This window comes from Helianthus annuus, chromosome 2 (assembly GCF_002127325.2).
Source record: "Helianthus annuus cultivar XRQ/B chromosome 2, HanXRQr2.0-SUNRISE, whole genome shotgun sequence".
NCBI lineage: Eukaryota > Viridiplantae > Streptophyta > Magnoliopsida > Asterales > Asteraceae > Helianthus > Helianthus annuus.
This window is the reverse complement of record NC_035434.2, coordinates 157,493,556-157,519,830: the sequence shown is the minus strand read 5'-3', so window position 1 is coordinate 157,519,830 and position 26,275 is coordinate 157,493,556. Positions and strand designations below refer to the sequence as shown.

General features: G+C 35.2%; 2 protein-coding genes across 2 annotated transcripts; one reads left to right on the top strand and one right to left on the bottom strand.

The window, feature by feature from the left end:
• Nucleotides 1-11,872: 11,872 nt before the first annotated feature.
• On the top strand, nucleotides 11,873-15,798 carry LOC110925283 (BEL1-like homeodomain protein 1). Its single transcript, XM_022169245.2, has 7 exons — nucleotides 11,873-12,201; nucleotides 12,531-12,604; nucleotides 12,710-12,756; nucleotides 13,093-13,938; nucleotides 14,097-14,482; nucleotides 14,567-14,627; nucleotides 14,804-15,798. Exons 4-7 carry the CDS (start codon nucleotides 13,132-13,134, stop codon nucleotides 15,548-15,550), a joined length of 2,001 nt encoding a protein of 666 aa, XP_022024937.1. The 5' UTR covers nucleotides 11,873-12,201; nucleotides 12,531-12,604; nucleotides 12,710-12,756; nucleotides 13,093-13,131; the 3' UTR covers nucleotides 15,551-15,798.
• A 1,507-nt stretch (nucleotides 15,799-17,305) lies between these two features.
• On the bottom strand, nucleotides 17,306-19,701 carry LOC110925294 (BTB/POZ domain-containing protein At3g05675). Its single transcript, XM_022169254.2, has 3 exons — nucleotides 19,519-19,701; nucleotides 18,856-18,931; nucleotides 17,306-18,743 (listed from the first exon to the last, which is right to left on the bottom strand). The coding sequence occupies exons 2-3, from the start codon at nucleotides 18,856-18,858 to the stop codon at nucleotides 17,472-17,474; spliced, it is 1,275 nt and encodes a 424-aa protein (XP_022024946.1). The 5' UTR covers nucleotides 18,859-18,931; nucleotides 19,519-19,701; the 3' UTR covers nucleotides 17,306-17,471.
• Nucleotides 19,702-26,275: the final 6,574 nt, after the last annotated feature.

Here is a 26,275-nt window from a genome sequence, read left to right as displayed (position 1 = left end):
ATTGGTCTGAGTCAGCAAGGATACAGTCCCGCAAGGTTGTTTTAATGTTTTAATAGTAGTTTATAGATAAGGGATTCAAGCGGTTCTTACTTCTCACGAGGCGATTAAGATCTACCTCTCGTGAAGTCCTGCTAAGCTTGAACCAGGTTCTCGCAAGATCTATACACTGAACGAGACAAGAATTTACCAACCACCCTTCTAACCCCCTTCCAGGCACTTGACGTGCTTTATATAGACCGTAAATACATGAATGAGTGAATCAACAAAACATAAAGAATGATTAAGTAAGATTCACCTTCAATATACAAAACTAGTTATTAAAGTCATTAATACATACCCAAATAAAAAGGAGCCAAAAGTTGGAAATCAAAAATTAATACATAAAATATTTGTCTTCACCAAGTGATGTAAGAGTTTAGCCAAGCATGGCCTTTGTTTGACAAGAACTCTTACAATTGATCTTAGATCCCCAGACTACTACACACTCTAAAAGATGGAAGATGGATGATGGTTGTGGGTGTTGGTGTTGTAGTGGTGGTGGAGTGGTGGCAAGTGTTAGAGAAGTGGTTTGCCAAGGGATGAGTTGGAATGAAACCAAGCACCCCTATTTATAGCTGAAAGCAGATTGTCAACACGGCCCTGTGCCCTCCTAGCACGGCCCCGTAGCCTTCATTCTCTTTCCTCTTCATTAACTGCAGTGTCAGGTCTTATACTAACATGGCCCCGTGTGTCAAAGGCACGGCCCATGGCAATTGTACTTGCTGTATTATCTCAGATTCTACGAGTCTAAGAGTTGACCACGCCCCGTGTTGATTTGGCACTTCCCCGTGTTGATTTGTCTGGTTTGTCTTTTGCTGTTGTCTTTCTTCTACAGGGAATCTTGACTGGGCACAACCCATGCCTGGTGGGCACGACCCCATGCTGAAGCTTTTGTTTTAATTATTTTGTTGGTTTGGATGTGGAGGGGGTCTCCGCGAGTTGTGTCAATCCTTCTTCTTTGCATTTATGCTGGTTTTTGTTGTTAATTTGCTTCTTTTATGCGTTTAAGCTCTTTTGATCCTGTAAATTAAAAAGGAACAAAGAAACATGTTTTTTCCAACATTAGTACCGAAAAGGGTTGATTGTACGCCTTGTTTGATGTAATTTATATGTTGTATTTTACGCACATCAAATACACATTTAACATACTTTGGATCTAACTTAGTAGGATGAGAATATGTATCATGGACAAAACATGTACTTCTGAATATCTTAGGAGGGATTGGATATAAAGGTTTCTGAGGACACAAAACCAAAAATGGAATATCACCATTTAGAACAACTGAGGCATCCGATTAATAAGAAAACAAGTTGTGGATATTGTATCAGCCCAAAATGGTTTTGGAACAGCCATTTGAAACAAGAGTGCTCTTGCTACTTCAAGAAGATGCCTATTTTTACGCTCAGCAACTCCATTCTGGCCTGGGGTATGGATGCATGATGACTCATGAACTATCCCATTTTGCAAACAGTAAGATTGAAACAATTCTAAAAAGTATTCTTTTGCATTGTCACTTCGCAAGGCTTGAATAGAAACATTGAAATGTGTTTTTACTTCAGCATGTAAGGAGCAAAAATGAGAAAACACTTCAGAACGATTTTTCATAAAATAAAGCCAAGTTACACAGGAATAGTCATCAACAAATGAAACAAAATACTTAAAACCAAGCTTAGATGGAACAGGGCACGGACCCCAAACATCTTAATGAACTAGTTCAAAAGGAGACGTAGCCCACTTATTGACTCTCAGACTTAGGTAAACACGTTTGTGTTTAGCAAATTGACATGACTCGCACTTTAAAGTTGACAAATGAGAATATTCTAGACACGGTTTCTTGAGAGTTTGGAGAGAAGGATAACCTAATCGACAATGTGCTTCAAATGGTGATGAACTCGAGCAGGCCAAGGAGAAAGGTGTTTGAGTTTCAAGTATAAATAGACTGCCAAATTCCCATCCTTTACCAATAGTCCTCTTCATTGACAGATCCTGAAAAACAAAAGAGTCGGGAAGGAATAAGACACTACAATTCAGACCACGAGTAATTTTACTAACAGATAGTAAATTAAACGGAATATTGGGTAGATTCAAAACAGAAGATAAGTGGATTGATGGGGTGATGTTGGCACTACCAGGACCAAGCACCTTTGGGGTCGACCCATCAGCAATAGTAACATAAGGTGATGGTGCATGTTTTTGAAAATCAGAAAGGAGCTAAGGATTACCAGTCATGTGTTCGGATGCTCCAGAATCAATAACCCATTTAGGTGTAGTAGATACAAGACTTTTAGCAAATTTACCTGTCTCAGCAAAGGTAGCAACTGGAGTAATATTGGGATGAGAAGTTTCTTCCATTTGGGATAATGTTGATGTCATCAGACGTAGTAGTAATGTGAGCAGATCCTTTGGATTGACGAGCTAAAAGTTTCTTACAATTGTATTTGGTATGCCCGAGTTCATGACAGTAGAAACATTCAACTTGTCCTGGTTTTGTCGTAGTAGTAGAAGTTCGATCTCCATAATTACCACTAGAGCCACCTCGATAGCCACCTCATGATCATCCTCGAAAACCACCTCTAAATCTTCCCCGGCTGATGAGGGCACTAGTACTTGTTAGAATAGCTGAAGGAGGTGGTGACAAAATAGTGGGTTCATAACGAAGAATACGAGCAAACGTCTCTTGTAGAGAAGGAATATTTCGTTCATTCAAGAACTGAGATCGAATGGCATCGAATTCTTGTCGCAGACCAGTCAGAAAACTTAATACAACAATCTGTTCACATTGGGTTTGTATAACCCGCACATCGGTACTGATGGGTAAAAGAGCGCTCAATTCTTCGTACGTTTTCTTGAACTCCATAACATACGCGATTATCGATCGATCAAGTTGCTCCCCCCGATGAAAAGTCTTATACACATTGTATATCCGAGACATGTTACTTAATAAAGAAAATCAACAGTCCATCAATTCCTTAACATACTCATAGTGATTAATTAGTGAGATGACAGAGGTATCAATGGAGTTCCTAATTTGTAGGAATAACCGGGCATCATTTTGAAGCCATTGATCTTTGGATTCGTCAGTAGGAGGATCAAACGTAAGATGCGAAGCCTTTCCAATGCTTCGTAAATAGATATGAACAGTCTTGCTCCATTCAAAGAAATTTGTGTCGTCAAGTTTGTTATCGGTGAGTCGAGTTGCTACAAGAAGGACATCAGTAGAGTTGGTAGCAAAGCGCAGTTCACCTTTGTTGACGACACTTGATGAATCTTTGGGTTCAATCATTTTAATTTCGGAATTTAAACAAACAGAAGTAACGGAAAGTTGTATAATAAACCAAAGATTAGAGCAACAAAAAATTTGGAATGGTAGACCAGAATCAAAAGTCAAAGTCATAAATCTGGAAGTTTGACCAGACTTAAAGTCAACGTCAGAGGTCAAAGTTAGAAATCTGGAAATTTGACCAGAAGTTAAGTCAAAGTCAGAAATTAATGTTGAACCAGAAATTGAATATACCAACCAGAAATCTGATGTTTAGGAATTTAAAGTGTGAAGAGCCTAGAAATATGATGTTAATTAGATTCATAAAGGGTTAAAAGAACTCAAACCAAAAAATATGATGTGAAAATCTGGTCTACAATTCTGATCCGAAATTCTGACGTGATAAATCTGATACGAAATTCTGATCTGAAAATTTGATACGAAAGATCTGGTCCAAAAATCTGATGTAAAAATCTAATGAAAAATCTTATGCAAATCTGAAATGAATCTGATGAGCCAAACCAAATCTGACGCAGAATCAAAGTACCCAGATCAGGAAACAAACTACACAATATTGTTCGGAAGGCAAAGAGGTGGCCGGAAAACGAGAACGGCGATGGAAGATAGCCGGATGCGCCCTCACGCGCTGGCGCGTAGAGCGGCGGCGACGGCGCGTGGGTGGCTGGCGGTGGTGCGTGGGTGACTTTCCGCTTTCTGGTGTGGCATTTTGAGGGGTGGCGAAGTTGATGGTGTGGGAGGTGAGATTAAACGAAGTCTTGAAAATGGGTCTCTCGGAATGATACAAGTGGGTACAACTCTCAATACTAAATGGCTCTCCCAAATCAGTTAATCATGGCTCTGATACCATGTAATAAACTGAGAACAAATAATAAACTAGAATTCTGATGTAAACACTCAAAGAACAACTCTAAAACAAAGGAGAATACTTGTATTTCTCAAATTGAAATGTTACAACTTCTGCCTATTTATAGGAGATAAAAGTATTAAACTATTCTAGCAAGTTGCAAGGGATATGGATTCTTGTCTCCTGGAAACAAACAAGTGGATACAAGTGTCTACATTAGTTATTTATTTATATATATTAATATATATGTTATGGGTGAGGTTCCGCTACAAAGTCCATTTTTTCTACAAAGTGTATAAAGTCATAAAACACCACATTTTCAGCCATAAAACACACTCAAAACCCACAAATAACATAGTGAAGATCACTAAAACACAATATCCAAATGCTAACATTCCTTAAAAACTTCAAACACACCATCGTACAACTATGAATATAAAACACAATATGATAATCAACATAAAACACACTAATGTTAGTCATTCGATAATCAAAGTCGTATCATTCAAAACACAACACAAAACCCACAAATATGGTGTTTTAGTAACCTCCACTATGTTATTTGTAGGTTTTTTTTTAGTGTGTTCTATGGTTGACATTATGGTGTTTTATGACTTTGTACACTTTGTAGGAAAAATGGACTTTGTAGCCAACTCCCACCCTATATGTTATATATACTATATTTAACAGTCAACCATGGATTATCATGGTTCGGTTTTGGGTTGATTATTACATATATTTTGTATGTATATAGTTATAACTTAAGTCCAAGTCATAAATTGTCAAGTATGGTCATGCATGGGTTGGATAAATCTCTTAACCCCTTTCTTCACCAATGCACAAATCATCACATAGATAATTCGGATGGTCATGGAACATAAGTACAAAAAAGTAAATACAAGTATCTAAATCATATAATTCACCTAAGAAAGTACATACAAGTATCTAAATCATATAATTCACCTAAATCCTTTCAAAAAAATATAATTCACCTAAACAACCAAGTGACTTGACTAGACTAGACGAGTGCATTCCAAAAATTGATAGTGTTTGGAGACTTGGTGTAGTCTTGTTCACGTTGTTACTTGGAAGTTGTTTTGTTGACTTAGAAAGTGAGCTAATCACCTGTAATTTCTGTAATAATCATTAATCTAACCTATCCCAACAATGGGATTTGTGGCAACTTGAAAATGTTCAAGAAATAAAGTAAGATGAACAAGGTTTTTGAAAAGATTGTAAAAACAGAATTTAAACCACTTTGGACCTCAAATATGGTGATGTCCTAACTTAGCTTACCATGGTAAACTTGGAGAGACATTCTTAGAGGATATCCAAGCGATAAGAAACAAGAAAACAAGAAGAAAAGATGGAGAAAGTGAGTTTAAAGCTTAGTTTTGCACTTAAAAGTAATCTGCCCAACTTGAAGATTTGGAGTGTTTGAGAGGAGATTTAGAGTGTGGAAAGTGAAAAGAAGGTGCGGGAGGCTAAGATTTATAGTGGTGCATTAGGGCTTAGTCATTGATGGAGATGGTTGAGTCTTAGGAATTGAGAAATGGGTTAAAACATTAAAACCCATAGCTGGGCGAACAAAAAAATGTTTTTCCTGAGAAATAGCCACCTGATAAGATCAGTAGCAATCTAAAGTCGTAGCTGAAAAGAGTTTATTGCCTTTGCGATATTCGAATATGCGCATTATGTAGTCATTTATAGATCCAAATTATAGTCATAACTTAATTACTTCACGCTAGTTACGGAAGTTAAAACGGAAACGTGACGGTTTAGTTCAGAAAATTCTAAAGTAGACGATGTAAGGCAAGTATGCAACAAAGTCTAATCATTTAATCCCAAAGTTACAAATTCCACCCCTTGGATATTATGCAAATTACTAAATCAACCTTATAATTTAGTTTGAATTTTGAAAGACTTAGAGCATTCACATCCATTCCACCATATTTTCACCCTAAATTACACTAAAAAACACTACATTTTCTCTCTCTTTTTCAATTAAATAATATTTTTATACCTTTATCATTACCTTTTCTCTCTCATTCACTCACAACCACTTTCAAAATATATTAAAAAATTATAGGGGGTGAACAGTGTCCCCCCAAATATACAGATGAAGAGTAACATTTTCTCTCTCCTCTACTCACAACCACTTTTTATACTTTTTATATTTTAAAAACACCACACACACAATTTGATTATTTGGATGTGAATGCTCTTACACCTTTATCTCAATTAAATAAACGATGTCAATATCAATTTACTAGCATTTACTTAGGTCTTGCGTAGTGGGGCGCGGCCAAGGGCCATAGCGCCGCTATGGCGCCGCCCACACCGCCCCCCCGGCGCTATGAACAAAAAAAAAGAAAAGGCGTTAAGTTTTTCGCGGCGCCATGAATGAAGGATTTAAGATTTTTGACCGTTATCAAACGGTCAATTATATAAAAAAAATTCAAATTTTTATACTTTTCACACTATAAATACCCTCATTATCTTCCATTTCAATACATTCTCATTCTCATTCTCTATATATTTTTAAAAAACCTAGTGTCACCTTATAAAAAATGGGTTCCCCGTCGGAAGAGTCTTTCACCGAAATTCACCGAAGATATTTTTCGCCCGACGAAGACGCGGCCGAGGAAGAAGCGGTTACGAGTGCATGTACTTTTGTGCTACAAGCATTTGAGAACATTCGGCCTACTCCCCCTCCACGACCCATCTTGCGACGCACCTATATCTTGCGAGATCGTGAAGCCGCGAACGAGCGTTTGATGAAAGACTATTTTGATGCGGCACCGGTTCACGGACCGAATGTTTTTAGACGACGTTTTCGGATGAGCCAAAGGTTATTTTTGCGCATTAATAATGACTTGGAAAATACGTATGATTTCTTTAAGCAAAGAATGGACGCACGAGGATATCTAGGCTTCACCTCAATTCAAAAGGTCACATCCGCCTTACGCGTATTATCATACGGAAACACGTACGACATCAACGACGAGTATTTGAAGATGGCGGAGAAAACAACCCGAGATACCTTGGAACATTTTTGCGATTCGCCCAATTCGATTAAACAATGATCACGACGAAGATTCCGAGGAAGAAGTGGTTGAGGAATTCGAAGACGGGAACTTTGAAGACGTAGGTTTAGATGCTGGAGAAAACGAAGAGGAAGAAGGAGAGAACGAAGATGACACCGAAGAATAAATTTATTTTTTAGGTGTAATTTATTTTTTAGGTGTAATTTTTTTTTTTTAGTGTAACTTTTTTTTTAATTTTAATGTAGTGTTTTTTATTTAATGAAATGTTTTTTTATTTTATAAAACTTATAAATTATTTAAAAAATTGAAAATTAAATTAATTGAGTAATGATTACACAGGGGCTTTATGACTACGGCCTCAAATTGCATAAAGCCCCATAAAGCCCCTTGCTGACGTGGCATGCCACATGGCGCATAACGCCCCTTTAAGGGCTTTATGACTACACATGCCCTTAGAGCATTCTCAATAAGGGGTGTTTTTGATGTTTTTATTGTGCCAATGTGGCATTACCCCACCAATCACACACATTCTCTCTTTTGCCCCATATTATCATCCAAAAACAACGCTCTCTCTCCGCTTTCCTCATTCCCTCTCACAACACCTTTCTCTCTCCTCAAATACATGTTTTTCCTTACATACACCACCACACGTTCTATCCTCCACCTCACACTCTCTCTCATCCACCTCACCTTTCTCTCTCCTTAAAAACATCAAAATACATCCTATTGTGGATGCTCTTATTTATTTATAAAGCACAGATGCAAAATTGTAAATAATATTTGGCTAATAAAACGTTCGGTTAATGTCGCTAATCATTTTGCGAGTTATATGATGTATTAAATTTGTTTTAAAACCAACATAATAAATCGTTATTTAATATTTTAGGGTTTCCAAATCTTTGTATATTACATTTACATTGCTCGACATGTTCGATTTCTTGAACACAATTTCCCATTCCAACAAACAATCTCATATATTCCCATTCCTCCTTCATCTCCAAATTCCAATCCTTACACGTCCTTTTCCGACTCCACATTTCATCTTGATACACCACTTGACAATCCACAATCTCCTACCGAACCAAACAAGTTGTTATGAATTATCTTTGCCAATCGTCTATTTTTTGTAACTCTCTTTAATTATAGGAGATGATTGTTGTAATTCTTGGATATAAATTAATTATCAACCTTTCTCACAAGGTATGGTTTATTTCCTAACACTCTATAAAAGCGGTTGATTTCTTAACACTCTATTGGAGCGATTTTAGTAGATAGGAGGAGGAACATATTTCTTATGCATACCCGTATAAGGGATTGTTAATTAAAGACATTTAAAAAGATGTATCTCTGGAGCTACCCACACGAGTATATATGATGAGGCCACACATTTAAGGGTGTAAATGAGTTGAAGCATTCGTGAACTATCAAGGTCGGCTTACTAGCATAAAACAAATTAAGCTTAAACGAGCTCAAAACGTCACAAGCCAGCTTAAACGAGCTCAAAACATCCCAATCCTAAATTGAAGTTCATTGAATAAACGAGTTTGAGTTCAAACTGAGCTTCGCATACCAAGAATGGCTAGGCTCCAAACCTTAAAAGATCATATTATTTTTCCAAATATAATATTTTATATTATATATAATAAAACATATATATTTACTTCATAAATTCTTTTATTATATATAAAATATGATAAGATTACTAAATAATATATATTTTGTTATATATATATATATAATTATATATATAAACACATCGATATACGCATATACAGGTAAAATAATTAATTATCAAATCTATACTATTTAATAAAAGAAATCTGATTTGGGACACATGTCATTCAATGAGGGCATCAATAATTTATTGATAAATTTTAAATTTTAAAATAAAAAAATTTAAATATTATATTAAAATTTTATTTTGATATTATATAGGATAGATTATATGTTTATGTACCATTCGAAAACATAAAGTATTATCCAACTCTTGGATAAAGGCAATTTTGTTAAAGAATGGGTAGTTATATAAATACGCTGAAAGAGTAGGGTTAATTAAATGATTTAAAAGAAAAATCATTTTCACTTTTAGAAGTTAATGGTTGAAGAAAAAAATAAAATTTGAAAGATTAAACTTTATATATATCTATACTTCTATATACTTACTATATAATAAAAGGAAACCTGATTTGGGACACATGTCATTCAAATGAGGGCATCAATAATTTATTGATAAATTTTAAATTTTAAATTAAAAAAATTTAAATATTATATTAGAATTTTATTTTGATTGTAAATCTAAAGTCAAAAATGTGTTTTAAATCTTATCTATAATTTATGGATTTAATTTTGATTTGAAATTATTAAACAAAACCCCATAAAATTAGTAACCATTTAATCAATTTCTTAAGTTTTACTTTCCCTTCTAGAATCAAATTAGATTTTTGTGATAATTAAAGTTTTGTCAAGAATATAAAAAATCATTATTTAATATTCAATATATTACATCAAACATTTAGAATTAAACTCCACTTCATTCTAAATACTAGGTATGTTTTTTTACTCTTTATATGCTATGCATATTATCTATGTCACATAGAAAACATCATGTTTTTTTAGATAAGTTTACCATGTCAAAATAAGTAATATGCATATTATCTATGTCACATAGAAAACATCATGTATTGCATACCTTATATTAATGTTAATGATAGCGAAAGTGAGAAAACTATATTTGGATGGTAGAAAATATAATATTATGCCAATATTAACCCGTCAGAATAATCTATTATCAAATAAAATCAGACACGTTACTTTTGAACAAGAAAATGTCACAATAAATATTAGTAGTGGTACAAAATTTTAAGTTTCTATGATAAATCCTAAAACAAATAACAGATCATATTATTATGAATAGTTATACAAACGTCAATATTTATTTCGTATTTGATGTGCATATTGCTCTATATTATATATACTTAGATCATATTATGAACATATTTTTTATTTCACATTATAATTATGATTCACCCCGTGTATTACACGAGGAAATAACCTAGTATATAATATTATAAACAAGCCGAGCATGAGCTAGGCTCTTGCCTGAAAAAATCATCAATGGTTAGCTAGAGTTTATAAATAAAGCTCGAAATGAGTTGAGCTCAAACTTTGATGAGCTTGGGCTTGTCTCGACTCGACTCTTTTACACCACTATATATATTGGAAAAGCTTTGAATTGTGCAGAAAGAAGGCTAGTACATACATACTGTGTGTTTGTATTTAACTACGTACTTCTAGAGCATTCAGATCTCATCTCTTATAATTATTCAAATCATAAAAATTAACAAAACTACCCAAAAACACCACTTCATCTCATTCCTTATTCATATATTTAAGGAAAACTAAGATGAGTTCTTATATTTAGCGGAAAAAAATTAAGCTTATAGACAAAGAATGGGATGTTGGAGGTTTTTAAAAAATAAGATATAAATTTATGGAATGGTAATTGTTAGTTAAATTATATGAATAAGGATAAAGAATGAGATGCGAACCGTATTTTGTATCTATATACGCTTGCATGCATGTAACGTTATTTTTGGTAAAGGAAAGATAAACGTCATTGATACACACACAACATTTATATTATTGATGAATATCACATCCAACTTTTATAGAGAAGGCATGTATGTATATCAGTGTTATAAACAATCAAGCATTATTGTTGTCTTTATATTTTTTCAATTAAAAATGACTTATTATTATATTTTATCTTATTGTTATATTTTTGTATGTGTGGATGTGTAAGAGATACTGTGACGGTATGACAACAACATTTTTATTAAAATTTCAACATAAAGGATCATACGTCCAAGAGAGGCATAAAGTCGAAAACAAACCTAAATGAAAATAGACACATACATATAAATATAAATATAAATATAAATAATATATATGAAATAAAAAATACAAAAGATAATGAAAGTTGATGAATAGCATTAAAGTAGAAGCTGTTATGTAGATGGTCCAGTGTTCCCTAAAGGATTTAATTGCATTATCATCATACTCTTCAATCTAACCACACAAAATTTGCAAAATGAGAAATTTATGCATATAATAACAATATATATAATAAAATTAATAATATGAATAATAATAATAATAATACTTTAAATTTAAACACATTGAAAAAGGAAAAAAAATATCAAGAAGAAAAAGACAAGAAGACCCCTCCACTCAACCGTTATTGTTATCATCATCTTCGACTGTTCTTTGCTTGTCATATTTGTAGTCACAATATATTAAAATTATTCACTCTTTGATTGCTTTGATATAGCTAGCTTTGTTGCTTTTTTTAGTTTTAATTAATAGGACTAAAGTCAAAACCTTTGATCAAATTCTCTACAACCAAACCAAATAGTGTGAGAGTTTACATGGTGTCGAATTAAAAAAGTGTGTATCCTCGTTAAAAAAATAAGACAGGACCCGAAAACACAACGTAAAAGCCTGTTGAAAACAACTGAGATTCAAGAACCAAATGATCCTATAGATAAGATAGATTATTATGCAAAGTTTGTAGAATGATGATCTAAGGCAGTAGATCGAAAGAGACGTTTCCTCGTTTTTCAGCTGTTTATATCCTCTGACACAACTTTGAGATAACAAGAGAAGAAGAAGTAATCCCTTTTGTTTTTCTTCTTTTCCTTTTCTTTTCTTTTCCTTTCTTTTATAAATAAATATATTCCTCCTCTACTCCTACTCCTCTACTCTCTCACACCTAAAACACACACACATCTACATCTCTCTCTCTCTCTCTAAAAGTTGTCTTTGTTTCAAGTCTACCACTTAACATTTGATGATCATCAAAGCTTCTGCATCAAATGATTTGGAAAAGAGAGTCAAATCACACTTCTCATACTCTCAATATATCTAGTAGTAATTCACTTCTTTTTAGTTTCTAGAGAGAGAGAGAAATTAACCTCATATTCAAGAACAGGTATATATATATATATATCCCTCTCTCTATATATATCTATCTATCTCTATCTGATTTATATTGATATCAAACTGAACTCAACCTTTACATATATATATATTTTTATTATTTTGATCATGGATTATATGATATGATATTATGATATAACTTATCTTTCTATGTTTCAAAAGTTCAAACACATATGTCCATGTGACTGACTATATATCTATGTATCTATAATTTTCTCTTTCTTAAAGTCTGCAAGTGAAAATCTGGGATATGGGTACTATGTTGTCATGAGATGTCACTGTGGAAAACTTATGTTGTTGGATATTAATCTGTGTCTGCAGTTGTTGAATGAGGATGAATATGATGGAACAACACGTGTGCAATAATAATATCTCAATCACTACCTTCTCTTCAGGTATATCCTCAATCTAATCATATTATCATTAACTATAAAACTATTATTATATGTTTTATATGTCACACACACTTATATGTAACATAATTGTGAATGTTTTTGCAGCTTTTCTTTGATCATATTTTTCAGTTGCGTATGGGTTGAGAAAACAGGTAAAAACATGTTTATTTTTTCTCTCAAAGTTTATGTTTTTATTGTCGGGCCAATCGTTCACACACAAGTGTGTTTCACGCGATAATTAATAAACAAACGTAGCCAGTAATATCCCACTTGTACACCAAACCTTATCTCTGTCCCATAGAAACGTACTCTTACTAAAAGATAACGATAACAACAATCGTATCCCGCTCGTATACCAAACCTTATCTTTGTTCACAGACACCAAAGAACTGGTGGGGTCTGAGAAGGGTAGGATGTAGGCAAACTGTACCTTTTTAAAGTTGCTACAAACCAATTGTAAGATAATAAAGAATATTATTTGTTTGCAGGTTGAAGAAAGTGATACTAAAAAGATATAAAAAGCATCTATGGCAACTTACTACAATGGAAATTCAGAGATTCAAGGTGGAGATGGGTTGCAAACACTAGTTCTAATGAATCCGGGATACATTTACTACCCGGATTCACAACAATCAACACAACCGCCACCCGCGAATTTAATGTTTCTAGACTCAAATCATCCCGGAAACAATCCACACATGGCGGTTGGACAACAACCGCCACCATCCGCTCAAACTCAGCAGTTTGTTGGCATACCATTATCCGCATCGCCACCGTCATCTGTCCATTCCCAACACGACGTCTCTTCACTGCACACCTTCATCCCCCGGGCCCAGTACATGTACAACCCGGGGGAAATGGTGGCAACGCGTGAAGCCACACCATTTCAACAAGGCTTGTCTTTAAGCCTGTCTTCTCAACAATCCCGGTATGGGACACAGGGCACCAGAGTGCCTGTTTCCCCCACCGGTGATGACGTCAGAGCTGGCATCACCGGTGGTCCTGGAGGTGGTGGTGGATCCACATCATCAGCCTCTGGGATTTCCAATAACGGGATGCATAATATGTTGTTGAATTCAAAGTATTTGAAAGCTACCCAAGAAATTCTTGAGGAAGTGGTGAATGTTGGGAAAGTAGCACTCAAGAACTCGGATGAGTCATCCAAGAGTCTCAAGATTAGTGGGACCGGTGGTGATGGTGGATCACCACCAGCACCACCGGTCGGTGCAGAAGCTGCAGACACCGCCAAATCTGGCGGTGCCACAGAACTTACTACGGCCGAAAGACAAGAGATTCAAATGAAGAAAGCAAAGCTTGTTAACATGCTTGATGAGGTAACCAATCATAGCATTTTTCAATACCAAATTAAAGCAACATATTGTCCCTAACTCCCTATCAACAAAGTTGTTTTCAATTGCTATCTTCATGTTACAAACTTTTTTTTTATAAAAAATAAAACTATTTATAACTTAATAATTTGTGTGTTTTGAAGGTGGAGCAAAGATACAGACAATACCATCACCAAATGCTAATAGTAATCTCATGGTTTGAACAAGCAGCCGGAACCGGGGCAGCAAAAACATACACAGCACTAGCTTTACAGACAATCTCGAAGCAATTTCGATGCCTGAAAGACGCGATAATGGGCCAGATTAAAGCCGCAAGCCGCAGCTTAGGGGAAGAAGACAGTTTAACCGGCGGTGGTAAGCCCGATGGCAGCGGTTCGAGGCTGAAATTTGTGGATAATCAACTCAGGCAACAGAGAGCTTTGCAGCAATTGGGTATGATCCAGCATAATGCTTGGAGACCCCAAAGAGGATTGCCTGAGCGGTCTGTTTCGGTTCTTCGCGCTTGGCTTTTCGAGCATTTTCTTCACCCGTAAGAATCAAAACCCGCGAATGATAGTTAAAGGTTTAAGATATTTTATGAGTTTGTGATTGAATTATATGATTTTGATTGCAGATATCCAAAGGATTCAGACAAACATATGCTTGCAAAACAAACTGGGCTTACTAGAAGTCAGGTGATTGTGTATAGATATTTATTTTTCAGTTTCGAATTTAATCGAGTCTGGGGGGTGTCACTGGATGCAGTCTCTCTATCTGAGTCTCTGATGTGACTGGGATTTTACTGTGTACGTTTATTTGTTAGTTAGTTGGTTTTTAAATCTGATTGATTTGGTTTCGTTATGAATCATAGGTGTCGAATTGGTTTATAAACGCTCGTGTTCGGCTATGGAAGCCGATGGTGGAGGAGATGTACCTTGAGGAAATTAAAGAACACGAACAAAACGGAAAAGACGACACTAACACGAGCAAGAACGACGAAAACGAAGATAACTCGTCGTCGAAACAAGGGAAAACTCCGTCGCCAGAAAACTCAAACAGAGGATTCCGAACCGCGAAACAAGAGAATGCGTTCCATCCGCCACCGTCAATGACGGCTTCCACCAGCGTCTCCACATCTCCAACCGGAATTCAATTCCAAAACCCGTCTGGTTTCAGCCTCATCGACGGAATCACACAATTCAGCCCGAAAAAACCACGAAACAACGAGCAGCAGCAACAAAACCAGAACCAACACGACACGGGTTTCACCCTGACTGGCGGGAACCCAACCGATTTCATGTCCGGACTCGGTGGTTACCCGGTCGGTGAAATCGGGAGGTTCACCGCCAACCAATTCCAACAACAGTTTTCTGGTAACGGGGTCTCATTGACTTTAGGTCTACCAGACTGTGAAAACCTATCAATGTCGGGGACCCACCAGAGTTTCCTCTCTAACCAAAACATTCAACTCCGCCGAGGAGCGGAATTAGGGGAAGAACACGATTACACCGCCATGAATCCGCCGTCATCTTCACACACAGCGGCATTATACGAATCGATGAACATCCAAAACCGCAAGAGGTTTGCGGCACAACCTTTGCCAGATTTTGTTGCATGAACAAAGATGAAGAAATGAAGAAATAAAACCATAGAACAGATTTGATTCTATACTTGGATGAAGAACAAGAACCATTACTCCATTAGAGTTCTATATAGATACAGATTAGGTTTCTCATGAATCATTCCATGATTTAATGACTGTATATTAATTTTGTATGTAAGTATGCATGTAAAACTAGTTCTATATCTTTGGATTGGGGGGTATACCATAAACAATATTTATAATCATCTCATCATCTTTCAATACATATTCTTGCAGTTTGATGATTCCCATGGTTCACGGGTGAACGGGTCAAGTCGCTGTGAGCTACTCGAGGTCAGATCGCTAATAAATCACATCAAGCCGAACTTAAACAAGCTCCAGCCCGAGCTAGATCCCGAAAGTAAACCCGTTTAATAACGAGCTAGAGCCCGAGCTTCACTTATCGAACTCAAGTTATTAATGTAACTAAACGAGTATATTATTTATATATTTTTTTACTTAATATATTAAACATACATACATAATATTGGACGTTCTCCACTGACCAGTCGCACTGCAAACATGAGGAATGTAAATCATATGTCCCAATCCCCAGACTTCCACAATAGATTCTCACCGCCTTAACACCGAGCCACTGTGGTGGAGACGCTCAAGATTAGTCGAGCACTCGACTCAGCTCAACTCGTTTACATCGCATTAAAAAAGAAAAAGAAAAAGAAAAAGAAAAAACCAATCCTATTGGAATGCAGCAGGATAGAAGAAAGTTATTGACTTGATGACAAAAGCTGGTTTGACATGGACAAGTTCCATGGTCCTGGTCATTAATGTCAAGACCAATGAGTGGTTCAAAGAAAAGTCCTTTTAGGTTACTTTCTCCATCGGGATCATTGTTGTATGGTACTGTGGTTGGTTTTTAATGCATTCAATGTATTGAAAGTGCCCATTTCTACCTGTCACCTTAATCATTCACACACACGCATAGAAAGATGTTGGTTTTCATAAAGGTTACCAACTTTATTTGTGTTTTTATACTGACAAGGGTAAAATGGTCATTTCACATCAACTTAACAACCGTTGTTAGGGACAAATCATGTTACAGTTCGTAAAAGGATAGAACCAAATCTGTAAATTAGGGACACGATAAAAGTTGTTTAAGAAAAAAATACACTATGTAATTTTATCTTTTTTTTAAATAATTAAGAGGCTAGATTCTATCATTTCTCCTTCTTGTCACATAAAACATACAACTGTGTTATAGACATAAGGTATAAAGTAGTTAGGCAAGTTATATTCATGTTTGATACTTGTGTTAATCGCGTCAACCTGTTAAACCAACCCCAGTGGCGCAACTTAGAGGAGGCCGGACCGGGCCTCGGCCCGTGCGGTTTTTTCGCCCAGTTGTGTTAAATTTCAGGTTTTCGATAATTTTTTTAAATGTGCATTGGTTCGGCCCAGGCTGATTTTATCTCCAAAAAAACATCGGCCCATGCTGAGTTTTAGGTCAAAGATCCGCCACTGACCAACCCGAATCCCGATAGGATCTGTTTTACCAGCCCTACCGGAAATTATCAAAAGGATCAAATTCGTAAACTCTTAATTGTAAAAGATCAAATCTATAAATTCACAAAAGTGAGGACAAAATCCATAAATTAAGCTTGGTCCATGTCATTTTGTAATTATCCCTAACCTTATCTAAAATAATAATAATAATGCAGTACAACAATTATTCAACATTGAGCCCAGCCATAACATCACATTTTGGACTAAAAATGCAAATATCTAGACTATTGAGATTTTAGACACAAGTACAATGATATTTGAATGTCTCATGCATTTAACTATTTATCTCATGTACTTGACTAATACAACAACATAGTAATAATAATAATAATAAACATAAAAATGAAATATAACAGTGACAGAATTAAAAAGTTGTCTATAGCATTTTTATCATACCATTGGAGCTTTGTACATCTGCAAGTCTTCTATTAGCAACTTTCGATCGAAAACACCAAACCTCAAACACTTCCGTAAGATCCGGATATCGAACATGCTTATTCGATAGCCATTCACTCAAAATTTCCGCCTGTTCGCCAGATGGCAACGCGAGAATTATTGAAACAAATGCGGACTCCAAAGATTGCCATATTTCACCGTCGATTTTAACCACCGAACACTCGTCTTCAACGGTTGTTGAAGATTCAACCGCAGGCTTTAAAATCCGCACAAACGGAAGCCAAATTTTCACCATGTGAAGCCGTTTTACAGTCGGTAAAATCACACTGCCGTATCCTATTGCTTCTAAGACCTTAGAAGTTATCTCAATAACCTTTATCTTTGTCTCAATTGTCTCTTCTTGTTGACTTTGACTTATGTGGTCAATAACTTTGACTATGTTCTCTGATGCATCTATCCAAATCTCGACGAAATCATTTAACAATTCCAATTTCGCCAAGATTTGACAAGCCCACGACACGTCTACCAAAAAGCTCTGAAACTTACGCGTTTCACTGCTTTCACAAACCGATTTTACAGTGTTACTAAATCTCGTTAACAAGCCCTTGAAAGATTGTCTCACTTTCGGTTTAATATCTTCATCCGCCGTTAGCAACGGAGCATCGTCATCTTCCGTGAGCATGTATTCGATCTGTTCTTGCGCAGATGTTTTCAAATCAAGCATTGTCGGCGGTAATGCTGACGTGGCAAACATAACAGCAGAGAGAAAAATCTTAACTATCGTAGTTTGGTTTACGGGCTGGAGACGTCCGAGAATCGGTTCCGCTAACGAACCCATACCCGGAATAATTTTCAAGATCTCTTCTTCTTCGGCTTCTTCCCACGGAGATGCTTCGAGATAGTCGACACACATGGCAATAATTTCCGGGCAGCCGAGATTAACCGCGACTTGGAGGATTCCGAGTGTGTTTTTTACACCGGGACATATATCGGTTACGGACACGTTAGTGATGTAAAATAGGCGTAAGACGGTGATGTAGTGGTCGAAATCGTGTTCTTCGCAGTATACCTCGACGCAATTGCGGGAATCGAGGATTTGACATGTGGGCCAGGTTTCGGATAAACGGTCTGCGAAATATTTGCTTTTGGTTATGAGAATGTGGGAGTGACAGTATATCCATTCGTCACGGCCGTCGGGGGTTCTTAGTCTTGCGACAACGTCACTTGTGGATCGGTCACCGATCATCGTGCCCTGGGGCACAACGATTTGTGCGGGTAGAATGAGTTACGACTTACGAGGTCTATTATAAGAAAGAAAAAATAAAGAAAATTTTCCGGAAAAAAGGTACGAATTAAATCGTTACCATTGCTGCCAGAAACCTTGAAACAGACGTCCTCGTTGCTTACAGTCTTCAGTTATTATTATTACATTCAAATGTCCTGCAAATTTCACAAGATGTTACGTTACGCATACGATATACATAAGATATATGTTTGATGATTCAAGAGAAAATGTGTATGGATGGAAAGTTGTCTTAAGAACTAAGATACTAACAATCAGCATATAAACATGAAAATTTTCTAACTTTCAGTCACCTAATGTTCTGGATAAATAAATTCTCAATCAGTTCATCATCACCATGATGAACCCACCAATTTAGCATAATCCTGAATCAAAAACAAGTAACCAGAAACACGAAACACCTCACTGATACTACCTCTAATGAATACAATCTCACATTTAGGTAAAAACTTCTTTCAGACATTTTCACAAACACCTTGTGTGCATCAAACTGCAAAACCATGACAAACACCCTACTTAATCAGATTCACTTCCTTCACAATCCCACTCATAAAGTTCATTTCTATCTCTAATCATCAACATATTTTTTCACACAAAAGGGCTAATCACGACATACACATAACTGAAACATAAGAATTGAACGATACCCAATTCACCGTATCAAATAATACTTGTTATTTAAGATTTGTGCAAAGCGTAAATTGTGATTAATTAGCTTGATTACCTTGAAGATTCGTCTTCCGTTATCCTGGGGATTTGGATTCAGTCAGTATGCAGAGAATGTTAAGGTGGACCATTGTCGGGTACGGGTCTTTATTAACCGAACCGATGCCAAATTAATTGACGTAACTGCATCAAAATTACTGAATCGTACAAAAACATTCGGTTTGATACAGGGATGAGTATTTTGGTTCTGGTATCGATACATAAATACAGTACCCATTTTTTCGGTACCGGTACTTATTTTTTGACATTTTTGGTATTGGTATCGGTTCGGTGCGGTACCGGTAAAATACTGACTTTTACCTTTAAATACCGGTTCCGATACCATACCGAATATTTCAGTACCGGTATCCAGTTTTTACGAATTTCGGTACAGGTTCGATACAGTACCAGTATCACATTCATCCCTAGTTTGATATTGTGTTTTCTAGAAAATTGTTTTTTTCGGTTTAGTTTCGGTTTTGTATTTTTGAAAAGTGAAAAAAAAAAAACGAAAAGAACCGAACAGAATAACCAAAAACTTTTATTTTTTCTAATATTTGTTTTTGAATTTTGGGATTATAATTTGTTTTTGAGCGTTTAGTAATTTGTAAGCAAACTAGTAGGAATGCCCATACTACGTTGCGGGGTTTCAGTCATTATCTATTTTGTTTCAGTATACCATATACCAACCGAAAGAAATATGCTCAAAAGAATATTGACACATGTTTTACATTGACCAAAAACCATGAAAATAAATTTAAATTGGACAGCGGGACGAATTGATTTTAAATTAATTGTAAATGGAAACGTAAATGTTATCTTAAATATAGCTTTAATGAAAAGAAATCTATAACTAAAACACTAAACATAAAGAAAGCTAAAAAATAAAAATAATAAAATCCAGAAAAAATCGAAGAAAGAAACAAAAAAGTTAATAAGATAAAAGCACTATCCACATAACTTGCTAATTGTAATTTGCGTTAAAGCGTAGACCAACCGAAAACATACATAAAAATAAGCATGAAAACGAATTACATTTGACACATATTTCCGAAGAAAATTTACGTCGAATCATAAACCAACTTAAATTTATACTGACGCGTGCATAAAAATAAGCACGTAAGAAAATTGTTACGGCGTGTTGTGGCGTGTCGAAACGTAAAGTGACTCGAATTTATAGCATTTAATGAAAACGTATTATATTGAGTAAATTACAAGTTTTGTCCTTTATGTTTGTCCCAAATTTCAGGCGCTGTCCTTTACCTTTAAAATTGATGAGTTTTGTCCTTAATGTTTTCAAATCTTGCACGTTATGTCCTTTAGGGCAAACCTAGTTAATTTTTTTTGTTAAAACTGATCATGTGCAAGGCACATGAGGGCATTTTAGTCTTTTGGAGCCGAGGGTCTCTCTGGAAGCAGCCTCTCTATCCCTAGGGATAGAGGCAAGGTCTGTCTACATCCCACTCTCCCCAGACCCTATAAGTAGCTTTGCTATTTGTGGGATTTACTGGGTATGATTGTTGTTGTTGTTGTTGTGCCTCATTTATTTAATAGTATTTAAAAAATAAAACAAAATAATTAAAAATATTATTATTACTTTATATATATATATATATATATAAAACCTCCATCACCACCACCAGCACCACCCTCCACCGCCACTACCACCCTCCTCCTCCACCTCCTCTGCTCACTGCTACTTGCATCAAAAACCCCCAAAAATAAAAAACCTAAATACCAAATAAAAAACCCCCAAAAATCATAGCAGCGGTTTCACTCGAATGGATTGCCAACAAGAATTGGTCGGTTGCCGACCAGAGGTCATCATCCAGAATCATCTCATCATCCAGGCAAAGAACGACGCCACCACCTCTGTTTGGTTTGTTTGAAACGAGGTTCGTGAAATCGGAATCTTCAATCATTGAAAGAGAATTCAGGTACGTGTAAACCTTTGGATAGAACAGATTCAGCACCACCGCCACCACCTCTGTTCACCACAACCACCACCTCTGTTCACCTAAACAAACGGTCAACACTTTACACCCTAAACCCGCACCTCTACTATCACCCATCGGACCGTCGTCCTTCACCACCGTCACACCCATCACAACCTCTCTATCACCATCGTCGATCCACCATCACCAAAAACAAAATAACCAGATCTCATTCTACCAAATTCTTACCCAAATAGCTATTAATCTTCAACAGAGACCTTAGATCGATGATGTTCTTGTTGATCCAAACGCCCTTTTTGCTAAGTTCTGTTATCGTCGCATCCCCTAAATCGATGATGTTTTTGTTGATCGAGTCCCAAATCGATTGCATCAGGTGGCCGGAAATTGCAGGAGGGGGTGAAGTTTGGTTGGTTTTGTTCAGGTGGCCGGAAATCGATGATGTTCTTGCAGGAGGTGATGGTGGTTGTGGTGGCTGGGAACGATGAGAGAGATCAGATTAGAGAGAGAAGGCAGAAAGTTAGAGAGAGAGAGAGTGCAGAAGGTAATTATCTTTATTTATTTTTACAAATAGTCCCTATCAATATATATTATTTACATAATAACCCCTGAAATGGTGAAATTACAAAAATGCCCTCATGTGCCTTGCACATGATCAGTTTTAACAAAAAAAAAATTAACTGGGTTTGCCCTAAAGGACATAACATGCAAGATTTGAAAACATTAAGGACAAAACTCATCAATTTTAAAGGTAAAGGACAGCGCCTGAAATTTGGGACCAACATAAAGGACAAAACTTGTAATTTACTCTATTATATTTTAGTCGACGTGTTTCCGAACAAAATTTACGTCAAAATGTAGACCATTTAAATACGCACATAAAAATAAGCATGAAAACATATTATATTTTAACCGGCTCATTTATAGAGAAAAAATACATCAAAACGTAAACTAACAGAAAATGTACATAATAATAAGCATAAGGAATATATTATATTTGACCCAACTTATTAACGGGAAAAAAATTACGTCTAAACATAAATCAATTTAAATTTATATAAACGCGTACATAAAAATAAACTCGTAAAGCTCGATTACAAAATTTTTAGAAAATTAAGAGGTTGAAATTGTTAACACTGAAAGTTAAAGGGGTAAAAATTCAAAGAAAAAAAAATAAAAGACAAAAAAGGAAAAAAGTCAAAAAGAAAAAAAAAAGAGGCTACTGTACAAGCCTTTGAAATTGTTAGGATATAGAATAACAAATGGAGTAGCCCAAAAAACTTATTCCTAATGAACTGAACCAATATCAAACGAGTTTCTGCCATTAACGTTATTTTTACTATTACGTCTACGTTTCCATTAAAATTGGGTCGCCCGCTGCAGAGCGTGAGTGTACCCACTAACTAACTTATAAAAAACATACCTAATTGATCTATACCCAAAGCATATGATTTATAAATTCACGGCCTAAGATTATATCTTGGTTATTGTATAGGACCAGTGGACCATCTTAACTTGGGTCTCACGTTAACCTGAACTAAAATCCGCCCAAATAATAAAAACCTTATTTGGATTGAAATAGGCCCAAAATATAGAAACCTTATTTGGATTGAATAGCTAAGATAACACCTAGAGGTTAAAAAAAACCGTAACCGGAACTGGACTTGGTAAAAAAACCGGGAACTAGCTTTTTTAATACCCGGGTATTCTATACCCGAAACCGCAACCGACCCTACCCATAGGGTGTAGATAGGGTATGCATTTTGATCTCAATACCCGGAACCGGAACCGGAACCGATCATACCCGAAACCGAACAAGAACCGGAATCGGAACCGATCATGCTTGGCTATACCCGATACATTATTCTAATATCTTTCTTTTAAATTTATGTTAGTGCGTTTATTTTAATTTTCTTACATTATACAATGCATTTTTAGTAATAATAAACAAAATATACGAGAAAATATGGTAATAAAAACGCAATAGAGGATTAAAAAAATACGAAAATATAGAACTAAAAAACTCGGAAATAGGGTATAAAAACCAAAAAATAAGGTATTTTAATACCCGGTTTCCTAACAACCCCATGTTGATATTTCCATAATTCCATCCAAGATCCTTTTCTTCTTGTAAAAGTTTTCTAAACAACTTATTATTTTTTGGAAAAGTTAATAAGTCATAATAGAGTAACTTATTGAACTTTTCCCCTCACATAATAATTTCATGTCAAACAACTTTTAACTTTTTGAAAAGTCAATAAGCTAATAAGTCACTAAAATCAAGCTCTATACTTCAATTGTTAGTACATAGTGGATGTTAACAGTGGCGAAGCTTGAAAAAAAAGTTCGGGGGGTCGGAAAGTAACGGACCTAAAAAAAATTTTCTATCGCGTGGTTTCGAGGTGTATGTTTGGGTCGGACGTCGGTGATTCGGGTCGGGTCGGGTCGGGTCAAACATTAATATCAAATAAAAAACGTTCTCAAACATTAAAAAAGAAGTTATCATTTTATTCTTCCACATAGCATAATCTAATAACAAAACAAGTTAACAAATCACCTTAAATTTCAAACTCTAGTTTCTATCTAAATCAAATCACAATAAGATTAAACAAATAAAATTAGACATAGTTACAGAAAGATTCAACAAGTTTAGGGCAAAAATTCGGACCAATTTCACCCCTAATTTCAACATAAATCACATAAATTGCAGCCCTAAATTAAACCTAAAGAGAAAAAACACAAACCTTTAACCTTATGAAGATTGGATAGGGTGGGCTTTTAAGTTGGGCTATATAATGATTTGATTTGGTTTATATAATATACATTCTAGTATTCTACCAAATAATATGATTTGGGCTATAATATTTGGACTAATTAAATTTTTTATTTGGGCTATATAAATAAAAAAATTAAAACTGGGGGGTCGAAAACGTATATACCTACAAAATCCTATACAAAACGTACATGTATAACACTACTGACCGAAAAGTTCGGGGGGACGGGCGCCCCTCCCCGCCCCTTAAATCCTTCGCCCTTGGATGTTAACTAATTTACTCTATGTCCTCTCCTTGATTCTCCAATCAATAGTTGCTCCACTAAAACGTCTCTCTAGAACAAAGGAGATCACAAGTGTACAACATCTCACTAAGAATAGGTTATAGACCCCATTTTTTAGCCTTGTTGGCCCACTTAAAAGCATCGAATTGGATGGGGCGTCATGGGGATTAGCTCCACATTATATAGCCTTATAAGGTAGTAATCACCTTCTTAAAATATCTCACTATTTCAAGGTAGTGATCACCTTATAAATCACTAAATAAGGTAGTGATCACCTAATAAAAATGAATTGTTTACAAAGTTTTCAATTTATAAAGACTTTGGCAAGTTTTATAAAATATTTATAGGGAAATAACTTTCTTATATAAAATTTATCATTTTGTAAGTATCTAATTAGTTTTATAAAACGTGTTCAATTGATATCACTCGATTCACCATATATTTCATATACGTCGTTCGGATCATTGATATTGTTTGTTCATCTAATCATACGACACGTATGACCTGTTGTATGATTTGTTTTCTCGTTTGTCTTAATGACCTTTTAATGTTGATGCGTTGATGGATAACATGTATGTGACATATGGAAAATGATTATTAGAATATATATATATATATATATATATATATATATATATATATATATATATAGGTAAAGGGTACTGTACAAATTCCCTTATCGTACATTAAGTACGCTACAATCTCAGCCGTCCGATCATCTTCCCGCAATGAAAATCGCATGTTGTTTTTTTTTGTAATAATTTCGCATGTGATAAATTTGATGAAATAGCAGGTGTTTTTTTGTAACAATTTCGCATGTGTTAATTCAATTTCGCATGTGATAATTTTGATGAAATAGAAGGTTGTTTTTTTGTACAATTTCGCATGTGGTAATTCAATTTCGCATGTGATAATTTTGATGAAATAGCAGGTTGTATTTTTTGTAACAATTTCGCATGTGGTAATTCAATTTTCGCATGTGATAATTTTGATGAAATAGCATGTTGTTTTTTGTAACAATTTCGCATGTGTAATTTTTGATGAAATCGCATGTTAAAAAACCAACATGCGAAATTGTTACAAAAAAACAACATGCGAATTTAATGCGGACAGATGATCGGACGGCTGAGATTGTAGCGTACGTAATGTACGATAAGCGCATTTGTACGTTAACCTACCCCTATATATATATATATATATATATATATATATATATATATATATATAAGAAAACTTTATAAACATGTTAATTATTTATATCATCATCAAAATAGGATTTATATGTTTGTAATAAATTTTACACAACATAAATAAGTTTTTCAAAAGACTATGTAAGTCTAGATTTTGGCATGCTAAAGGTCTCACGCCTAGGTAGACTTTGCAACACTAGACCATTGAATGAGATAATATTGAAACTATATGATATTTGATATTTCATTACCCCTTTTGATTGTTACATACTCAAACATGTATCAAGTATTATTTACATTTCAATCCTACATGGGTCTAATGCTAATCATTAATAGATTTTGGCATAGATGTTTGCATATGCACAAAATTGAAATGTTTTAACCAGTAAGTCGAGCCGACAATATAACTTCAATCAAAATCTATTGAACAATTTCAAGTATTTTACATTTGCAATCTAAAACACTACATAAAAAATAGGTCAAAATAAACAAAAACAATATGAAGTCAACAAAGTGAACAAATCTTATGGAATAAATACTCATTAATGTTAGGCTTTACATGTTGGTTGGGATGTTT

Excerpts from the sequence above, each read along its gene's own strand:
- LOC110925283 (XM_022169245.2), top strand. The coding sequence starts at position 13,132 with ATGGCAACTTACTACAATGGAAATTCAGAGATTCAAGGTGGAGATGGG. Across the intron at positions 13,939-14,096 it reads TTGTTAACATGCTTGATGAG|GTGGAGCAAAGATACAGACA; the intron begins GTAACCAATCAT and ends TGTGTTTTGAAG. Across the intron at positions 14,483-14,566 it reads TTCGAGCATTTTCTTCACCC|ATATCCAAAGGATTCAGACA; the intron begins GTAAGAATCAAA and ends TTTTGATTGCAG.